Source organism: Crassostrea angulata, chromosome 2 (assembly GCF_025612915.1).
Source record: "Crassostrea angulata isolate pt1a10 chromosome 2, ASM2561291v2, whole genome shotgun sequence".
Taxonomy (NCBI): Eukaryota; Metazoa; Mollusca; class Bivalvia; order Ostreida; family Ostreidae; genus Magallana; species Magallana angulata.
Genome location: NC_069112.1, coordinates 38,695,874 through 38,707,000, shown reverse-complemented (window position 1 = coordinate 38,707,000; position 11,127 = coordinate 38,695,874). Strand labels below are relative to the sequence as shown.

The window sequence follows — 11,127 nt, the reverse complement described above, 5'->3', positions numbered from 1 at the left end:
GAACAAACTATGATATGGTGATTTTACTAAATGAATAAACCAACACAAAAAAATTAATAAATATAATTATTAATTTAGAAAATGTACAAATTTTTCTCTTTTATTATTATACTTTAACAAATGCCTGGAAAATCAGATTAAGAGCAGAAAATACTGCTGAGATGCTTTCTTTGAAGGCAGTCCACCCTTCACAACAAAGACAGTCTATTTTACTGACCATGCTCGCCAAGCATGTTAGTTGGTTGTATGGTTTTTCCTCCCATCGTTGCATCGCGGTTTCTCCTCAAACCATTATATCGGAGAAAAGCTGAATAAAAATGTATAGTTAATTATTATTTAACAACATATCAATCATTTTTATTTGTTTTGTATTCATCATTTTTTTACAAATGGTTTTACTACCTTTCTTCAGGCAAAGCGATGCGTTAAAGATTTGTATTTTTGGGGTGTAACATGTAAGGCATTAATATTCCTGACTAAAAGTATATGATAATGAAGCATATTTAATTTTAAACTTCACCTACACAATAGAAATACAAAACACGTGCCCTTACCTCTTCTTTTAGAATTAAAAGTATACACGGCCTGTTTATTTCCCCGGTAACTGATTGTTGCACTCTTTGGTGCCCCATATTCTTTTTGTCAAGAATTTCCAAAAAAAATAATAATAATCAGGTATTAGTTATAGGTTTATAAGTTGTATAGAATTTGATATCTATGTAAATTTTTGTATATGAACAGTTGCATGCATGACGAAAAATAAGAAAGATATACTAGCGAAAAAAAGAAACTGTGCATTATAAAATTTAGTATAATTTTTCTATATCTATTGTTTGTATTTACAAAATTTAAACAATCGATAATGGTAATGTTTTTGACAATATCGGATGGTAACCGTCCGGGTGCACGGACTTTTCCATGGTTAGTGAGCACATGTTGTTTATAGAAGAATTTGTACGCACGAGTTTTACAAGCCAACACTGTTTCGTAAAAGAACTGTAAAGGATTTGTTTAAACTTTTTTTGATAAGGAAATCACTTTAGTTTCAACAACATTTACCCCTTTGTCATGCCACGACTCAACGAAAACCAACGAAATCGCGCTGTTGGGCTGCTGCAAGCTGTAATGGCACACAATACAGTAACAAGACACTTTGGAGTTCATCAGAACACCATCCAGTCATTATGGAGACGTTTTCAACAATCTGGCAACACTCAGGATCGACCGCGCTCTGGGCGACCTCGTGCTACGTCATGTCAGTAGGACAACCACATTAGACATGTACATCTGAGAAATCGTTCCTAGACAGCAAGTTTGACTACCCGTAGCATTCCAGGGCTTCGACCAATTATTCCAAGAACTGTGCGTAATTGTCTGCGCGAGCAAAACCTCAGACCAAGACGTCCAGCGGTGCGCCCAGTACTGCTTCAACGTCATCGTGTCGCCAGACTAGCGTGGTGCACACGACATCTGCGATTCAGAATGCAGGACTGGGCCAATATTCTGTTCACTGATGAATCCAGATTTCATTTTGATAGCAGTGACGGCCGTTGAAGGGTGTATCGTCGCTTTGGGGAGCGTTACCAGGTCGCTTGTCTTGTGCAACGTCGACAATTTGGTGGAGGTAGCGTTAAGGTGTGGGGTGAGACATCAGCACGTGGAAGGAAAATTGTCAATGAATTTTCACCGGTGTACGCTATCGAGATGAAATTATTCAGCGTCATGTGAGACCCTTCATACAGAGACATCAAAATCGCATCACTCTGCAGCAAGACAACGCAAGGCCACACGTTGCACGTGTAGTCAGGGACTTGTTTGTTCAACAGAAAGTTGATGTCTTTCCTTGGCCAGCTGTTTCCCCCAATTTGTCACCGATCGAGAAGGTCTGGGATGAAATGGAAAGAGGTTTTCGCCGTTTTACCAAATCAGCCAGTGACATTGGCTGATTTAGGCCAGGCTTTAATCAACATCTGGAACAACATTTCTCAAGAATTTCTGAACACTTTAGTGGCATCAATGAGGCGTCGCTGTCAAGCATGCGTGAGCGCAAAGGTGGTCACACGCGTTATTAATTTTGTTAATTAAATTTCAAATAACAGTGACTTTCGAGTGTGCTGAAATTGATGTTATTCCAGATTGACATTAATGTGTTATGAGATGTTGTTACGAATACATGTGTTAAGAGTATTACAAACAAAAAAATTGTTCATTGTAATGTTTAAATGTTTTTTCGTATATTAAAAAATACAGTTTCTTTTTTCCGCTAGTATATTTGAAAAATGCCCGAAAAAGCAAACAACACAGAAAATGAAGTTTTCTTTTAATTTATCTTCATTTAGTTTTGCATTTGTTTAATAAAATACATTCATCGATGGATTTCGATCACTTTGTTTAACAGTTCGTAAACCTGGCTGGTCAACAAAACAAACATACCAAAAAAAAATTACTTTAAAATTTAAACTGTTTTATTTTTTTTATATTCTTCTTTTTCTTATTGGAGTAGAACAAGCCTCTTATTGATCTCATCCATCTATCTTTATAATTTATCTACAATAAACATGCGAGTTTCTTACCTCTTTTGTCTAAATTAAAAGATCTCACGACATTGTTATACCACAGGGGACCTCTCGAGGCACCGCTTGCCAGAAAAGCATTGGAAATAAGGCAGACCATTAGAATCGAAATCCAATACATGTTGGATGACCGAAGAAGCCTTTCACTGAATGAAAATGAATGAATAAGGATTACGCTTTATCTATCTTTAAAAATGTTAAATTAAGTTTCTTTATAATTTCTTGTAGACAAACTTACCTGCCAAAGGTGTGTATTCAATAGTTTACAATTGATGCAAACATAGCAACTTATATATTATTTGCATCCGTGCATAGATCCGAGTTGGCACGTTTTACCTCAAAATAACTTTAACAAAGCAAAAAATCGTGACATAAGGAAACATTTGAAATAGCAAGAGCTGAAAATTAACTTCGTTAAAGTAACACATGTTACCCCCCCCCCCTTTCAAAAAAAAAAAAAAAAAGTAAAACAGAAATAGAAAATAACTTTTTTTTATTGAATACGAAAGTGTTTTGACGGACGTAAATATTGAAAATAAACACGTTATGCACTATGTAGTAAGTGTTGATGTCAAATAACTAGTATTATAGTTTTTTTTTTATTGTTTGATTGTTTTTTTTTTCGGGGAAAGGAGGGGGGGGGGGGGGGTTGTTCTTCTTTTTTTTTGGTTGGGGGGGGGGGGTCCGGTTCTTTTTTGTGGAGGTTGGAAGGGGGGGGGGGGGCAAAAAAAGTTGATAAACAAATAGATGAGAACATGAAAAATGCTTTAATAGTATCATTATATTTGTTTATTATTGTTAATATTTTTTGGTTTCTTATAATTATATATGAATCATACTTTGCATCCATTAGAAGAAATTCGATATATACTTGCTGTGCATTTGATATCAAGTTTGAAACTATTTTGTTTTATAGGTGTTTTCTTAAAATCATGGCCAGGACATGTTATTTTTTTAATAATACTGGGGTCCGTTTCACTAAAAGGCGTACGCCCGGCGTAACTTTACGCCAGTCGTAAGTCCAGACTTAAGTCATATATTTGTACTAAGGTCCGTTTCACTAAAAGGCGTAACTTTGCACCCGCCTTAAGTTAAGACAAAAATATACGCCTAGCCAAGGGTAAACGTAACTTATGGCGTAAACAGGAATTAACTGCTAATTCTGTTGCTGAGAATATCGGTGCTGACCTTAATGTTAAATTGTACAATTTGTAATGTAAATTTTATGAATTTCATATGAAATTAAGAAAATAGAGAGTTTTTGATAGGTGGTACCAATTCTCAAATAGAAACTTTCTTACCATCATTTATGCACATTCTTTTTATATTTGCACTTGCCGTTTACATGTTAAAATGACATATTTAAACAATCAATACATATTGTTTTCTTTTGCTTATTTTTATTCAATAATTTGATTTACGTTTCATATATTTTAGTAAATTGGACAATGAATAATGCAGAAAATATAGATACATGATGCCCATGTAGTACAAAGGTATATTTGTATAAGAAAGTCTAGCATTTCAAGCATTTCACCCCCCTGCCCCCAAAATTTCCACGCAAAATATGTGTTAGCGGGATATATTGAAATTTAAAACTCACTAAGTGAATTTTTGAATTTTAAATTTTCCTTTTTTTATTTCTTTTTTGGTGAGTAAAAGATGTTAGCTTAGGTAGTTAAACGAAGGTTAATCACAAAAGTAGTCTCAGTATTGTTAAAATGTAAATACCAAAATATGACGAAAGCTCCAACTATGTTTTAGAGTGGTCAAAATCCCCTATTTTTTTTTAAATATTAGATAATGTATTTATCATACAACCGATGCAAAACACTGCCTCCAGATTAAATAAGATCTTATTCCGTAGGCTACATACACCTACTCGTTGTTAAATGCAAATTTATATGAAGCCTCGTTCAATATACTAAATACACATATAAGTGTACTTGGGTAGTTTATGTTGAGTCCACAATACGTCTGACACATACATCTGTACCTTGGATATGATAACTTTGGTGAAACATTTACAAATAAACGACCATGCACTTATGGTTTGTATGTACCTTTTCACTTAAATAATTCGAACAAAAAACTAACTTCGGAGACAAATTGTGTAAAAATAAAATAAGACTTGTAATTCATCAAGTATTCCCTAGGTCATTTTTACTCCACCTTTTACTTTAACACAAATCTTAATATGAAAGTGATTGATTTATCCGAGCCTCTTCGGTTTGAGTTAATAATTTTGAATGAACATATCCTATATGCTTCATCAAATATATCTTAAAAAAAAATATTTTAGCAAGTTTTGCTGTTTGGTTTTGTCACTTAACTTACAATTGACAAGTTTCAATCGTTTTATCAATCTAAAGAATATCTATCTATATCTATCTTTTTATCTTTCTTTCTACTGGTTATCATTTGTCTGCGCATGTGCATAAGCTCGTTATCAAGGACGTAAGTCTTGCCCTAACTTAGTCCGATACTAGTGTTCACGGCCAGGCATACGCCTCTTAGTGAAACGCAGTTTACGCCAGACTAAATGTTGGCGTACGCCCTGAGGCTTAACTTAAGTTTCGTCGTATGTTACGCCTTTTAGTGATTTAGTTATTTGGATGAGCATATCTTATTACTGCATTGTTTAGTCCAATAGTTTTTATCAGTTGGAATTTCAGTTCACGTTGTCTGTTGCAAAAATAGTACTTTGTATTTAGCTGACCAATGGCATGTCAAGTTGTATAATGTATTGTTTACATGCGTATCATTGGCGGATGTATTGGTCCTACATTCTGATAATGGTGGAAGATAAAGTGGTTGTTTTTTTTTCAAAGTTGATTTCATTGTGTGGTACGGTTATATGAGTTTTGGGTAATATGTTTTGATTTTATTTGAATTTTGTTTTGTTTAATTTTGGTGTTCATTTATAACAGCATACTCTTCTGGAAATGTCAAGAGCCAGTTCAGCCAAAAGGGGGAGTATGTAACCAAGGTTATAGAAATAAATATGTATTTGCGCTCTAGCATTTGTTTTGAGAGTGTGCGTGTGAGTGTTTTTTTTAGCCCAGCGACGACCGACTTTATCTATAAATAAATGCGTCATGACGACCGACATGATATCTAAAACCAGTTCCAGCTGTTTCTTCCCATATGTTGCACTAAATGTTATATGTTAAATACCTGGACACTTTTCACTTCAGTGTCCAGACAGACAGATCGGTTATAATCATGATGAAATATAGATTGTCTGTCTTGGGGGAAGCTGTCCCGGTAAGGAATTTTAATAAATGTAATTGTGTAAGTGCTTTATGTAAAATGATTATGTATTGAAGATATCCGATGTGAAACGACACATTTTGTACCTATTAAATGAAAGGTCTGATATTCTTAAACATGATATCAATTAGAAGGTGTTATCATAAAAAAATACTCCGCCAAAGGAGTTTTCAAAATTTTGATTATGGTCCGACTAATTACACCTTGAATTTTGCATTGAAATCTATGGAAAACGTTTTATTAAGATAATTTAAAAAGTAACTTAATTAAACTTTCTCTTTTTTTTTTTTCAATATGACATAAAATGAACCATTCACCGCAGATATATTGACGAAATCAAAAAATGTTCTCTTTTTTTTTCATCATGGGGATATAATGTCTTTAAGAATTTAAGGCGGCTTCTTATATGTTTTCAGTCATGTGAATTTGGTTCATTTTACCTTCATTGTTATCAAGCAATACATTTTTAACTAGTTTAAAAAAATTTAAAATTGGTCAATATCCCTTCATTATACATTGAATACCTTAAATTTAAGAATGGATTATTACAGGTTTTTTGTTTTATATAACGTATAATTCTACTGAATGAAGTGAACCTTTGACCAGATCAAGTTGTCCGTGTTATTTCTACCGACACCGGCTACATTACGTTACATACGTTTGAACAATCATCAGGAGTGTAATAGTAATAACGATACATGTATGAATCTTTAACATGTTTCAACAGCATATTCCTTCCATAATTGGTATTTGCAGCACGATCTGTCTGTACTCTCTGAACATATGAGGAGCTGCTGGTACTAGTGGCAACACGTGACGGGTTTGGTGTATCCGATTCTGGAAGGATAGTCTGCAGAAGAGCACGTTCTTGGGAAAGGCTGATTTCTAACATATGTCATTTGGAAATTGCTGGACGTGTTCTTCACCTAACCTACATTGGAAAGCAAAATCATAAATGCTAATCATATTAGCTCTGTTATAAAACGTCTTTTAAGATTAGTTTACCATTTGGAAAATAAAACAATACCTGCAGCCATAAAACTGTCATGAAAATTGTCGCATCCATAAACTGATGGGAAAGATTGTTCACTCTTATATGTTGCATCTGTGATATAAAATAAATAAATATCCTACATTTTCAAATAAAAATAACCAAAAAAATCAACTAAAATGGGCACTTATGTACATATAAATTGATTACCTGTTTGTCCTTTTGGTTCTCCCTGCTCTTTTTGCTGTTTGTGTCTTTAAATTTATAAAGGAATACAATTTGACCCAAGTTTATTGATCAAATAAAAATCATACTGATCATGAACATAAGGAAAAGACGTTACACATTAATGATATCATTGTCATAAAGGTTGAAATAAATCTATAAGCAAGGACATCTCAATCTTAAAGTAATGGTGAGTGAAAAATATATTACCTAGAATTTTGTTACTAATTGTTTCTGCTATCATTCACATTTTTCAGTTGACTTTGTCGATGTTTAATTATTTTAAAATCAATTATATGTTATTGTGCATGACAAATTCATGTAGTTTCTCATTTGTATTTGAATAACGCACATTTTTATAATATTAATTTTTGGACTTTTTCGACAGGAATGTCGAGATACCCACATATGAATCATGTTAAATAATATATAGATATATAATTAATTCAATCAAACTATGTATCAGTAATAGCAATATTTCTCGAAAATTGTATGGATCCAAGCAATATTGAACAAAAGTCTCGTTCAACCAAACGCTCGGCTGACACCGTAAATCTCCGACAAGCAAGAGCGACTTTCTGCTTGTCGGAGATTTACGGAGACAGCCAATCGTCGAGACTATATTGAACTCTGGCGTAGGAATACATACGACTACAAAAAATATCTAAATTGTTTGTACCATTTAAAAGCTGATTATTCGCAATGTATTCATAAATAAGTTTCCTTGAAAACGATGCTTCAGCATACATTACATCGAATTTTTCAATTATTTTCAAGACCTTAGTCTTTTCAGCAGCGATGATTTTTGCTGAGGTCCAAACAGTTTCCCTTCCACTTTGTCTGAGTAACTACATAGGAGAGTTGATTAAAATCAACTACCAATTATGGCATAATGTATGCAAACAGGAAATGTTTCGCAACACTATGCCATAAAAAAAATTTTGCCTTATTTTTTTTAAAGTCTTAACATTTTGTTTGCCGCCTTTAAATTTTGAAAAAAATCGGGGGCATTTTTGCCCACGTTATATATTGTGGTATAATGTCCGCCATCATGAATGTATGTTTAAATCGTAAGTCGTTATGTCCGACATTAAAATGTGTAATCATATGTTTAAAGTTACACGGCAAATGCATGTTTAAATTGTTAGTCGTAACCTTATGTCCGACATTATAAAGTGTTCACCTATTTCATAAATGTTGTTACATTATGTCCGCCGACTTAACTTTTGGAGAAAACCTATCATGTCCACGCTAAAATCTGTGAAACAATTATGGCATAATGTCTGCGAACAGGAAATGTGTCGCACCATTATGTCCGCCATTAAAAAAATGCTCCCTTTTTGTTTTAAAGTCGTAACATTTTGGTTGCTGCCTTTAAATTTTGAGAAAAAAAAATCGTTTGATGCCCACGTTATAAATTATGGTATAATGTCCGCCATCATGAATGTATGTTTAGCCTGATAAGGCATACGTTACCGCCGAAACACTCTACAACTACCATTATAACTACATGTATCTTTTCAATATGATTATGATGCAACAACATAAGGTGCAGTTCAGGGAATCGGATCCTATCATTTCAATATGACGTCTGGTTGATTGATGTTATTTATTTTGAACACTGTAAATAAAAAGAGGTATATGCAAAAATATATTTAAACATAGATCAGATAGAGATTCGGCAGCAGCATCATAATTACACCCTTTTGGTGGATCATATTTTATCTTAGAATGGTATGTATTGTATGGTATAAACGGTTATAAATATAATTGTAGATTTTGCTCAATATTATATTAAGAAAAAACTTCGTAGTCCAAACAAAATTTTATAAACCACGAGTTTTTGGAGTTTCTTTGGGGCCAGTTATAAGCTGTGGTCTTTTAAAGACACCTTTGTTTCCCCTACTGTTTTAAAAATGTGGAAAATTGCTTGAAATTTGCCGTGTAGCTTCTGATCAACTGACTATTGAGTATAAAATGAATGATTAAAACATTTTGATGCGAATGATTTTAAAAGAGCAAAATGTTTTGTTTTCTTTTGTATTGATTCGTGAAGGAAAATTGTGATGCGATAGTAATGGTCAAAGGAAAAATTATTATTGAAATCGATGTTTAGACGAATAGCATAAAAAATAAAAAAATATTAATGAAAATGTCCTTGCCCTCGTTTATTAATTTGAGTATTTTTAAAATATACAACAATATCGTAAAAATAAATGCCAAATTTATCTAAATGTCCAGAATCCGTGCAATCGAATGGATATGCATGTTAAATGTAATAAATGTGTCATAAATATGTAGTTCTTACATTTAAAAGCTTAAGGGCTAATTCTTTGATGATTTTTGTGGCAATCTCTGATCTTTAAAATAATTTCTGCACCAATTTTGTTTTATCATACTTTCATGTTAAATACTGATACATTGTATCTCATTGGTTAAGACACAGTCGATAATCCGTTCTTTTTTCTTCAGCGTTAACAACACACTCGGCAACGGGTAACAATATATAAATAGTGCCTGTTTGGGAGGGTAAAAGTTGAAATTGACACCCCGAGAAAACCATTGTTAACCGACGCGAAGCGTCCATATAGGAATAACGCTAATTCTACAGCGATCCGTACGCGCATAATTTTCGCGCATGTAACCATTTGTAATGTTACCCGTTGCTAAGTGCGTTGCTAACGCTGAGGGTAATAGAACGGATTATGAACTGCGTCTTAACCAATCAGATTTTAGTATTTAACATGAAAGTATAACAAAACGAATAGTGAATTATGTCCCAATGGTTCGCTGTAAAGTTCACGTTATTTGTATATAAAAGCAGTAAACCTTTCTCTAAAATGAAGACATTCGGTATAATAAAATAAATCGTGCCTATTTGGGAAGGTACATGTAACAGTTGACATTGACAACCGGAGAAAAACTATTGGCTGCCGACGCGAATCCCCCAGACAGGCATCATTTATATAGTGTTATATATTTGTACGAAATAGAAATTCATTTTGCATGGTTGTTCATGCTTGTCACCATGACCGAGCCTCTGTCCAGTAACAACAACAATACTATATGCAATAAAATATCTATATACACAAATTACAAATAAATAATTAAGTATCGGCAATACACGAGGCGAGACGGTCCTTAGGCTCTAATCCTCCTGTTTTAGCCCATCACCATGCTACCCTGAATCATCGTCCATTGTCTCCACTGTGTCCATCAGTTCAGCACTTCACCTGCTCCAGGTAATCAACTTTCGGTCGTCCACCATAGGCCGTCAGTCACCATCACCTCTCAGGCCAATACACAGAGTCTCGTCCATGCACAGAATGTGACTAACCCCGGGACCCCTCCTGGAGATTTAGTTACCAGGCAATTACACAACTAAATACACGTTGTCAGATCCGTGTGTGGAAATCGTGCGCTCTGTTTAGAGCTGCAGAATTCAAACCTTATAAAGCCCTAACAATGCGGGTAGAATGACCCAGGTTGAGTCTGTTATGCTGACCATTGCCAAACTGAAAAACATGAGGCTCCATACGGGATAAAAAAGTTTATCAAAACACTGGGGTTCAGTACGGTGATTGTGACAATGTTTATATTTATTTTAAAAATATTAGTCCTAAAAGATGGTCACAATATCAACGATGTCTAGGCTCAATTTGAAATCTTAAACAAACACTTAAACATAAGGGGATTGCAAACCACAAAGTGTAAGATAGGGAAGATTGAAAAATTGAACTAGTGTTAAAGTACCATTTGCAAAATGATTTTTTTATTCTTTTTTTTCAGACGACACGGTAAAAGACTATCAAATTGTTCCATGAGATTTATAAAAAAAAACACGTGCGTATTTTAGTATTCATGGATACATTTAGTGCTTAAGGAACTTTATAACCATTAATATATCATTTTTTAATGTAAGTAGGTAATACATGCATCATAAAACAAGGGATCACTGCTGGCGTATTATTCGATATATGATCTGCAATTGATTTATGCAGCCAAATTTCGACCAACGAGTTCCATTTTATTCACAAGGCAGATTTAAATACTCGTACACAAATA

General features: G+C 33.8%; 1 protein-coding gene across 1 annotated transcript in view; it reads right to left on the bottom strand.

The window, feature by feature from the left end:
• Nucleotides 1-263, bottom strand: part of LOC128174305 (uncharacterized) — a 7,365-nt gene extending 7,102 nt beyond the window's left edge. Inside the window, exon 1 of the mRNA XM_052839883.1 lies at nt 218-263. Within this exon, the coding sequence (XP_052695843.1) occupies nt 218-263 (46 nt within the window). The remainder of the gene's footprint in view (nt 1-217) is intronic.
• Between the last annotated feature and the right edge of the window lie 10,864 nt (nt 264-11,127).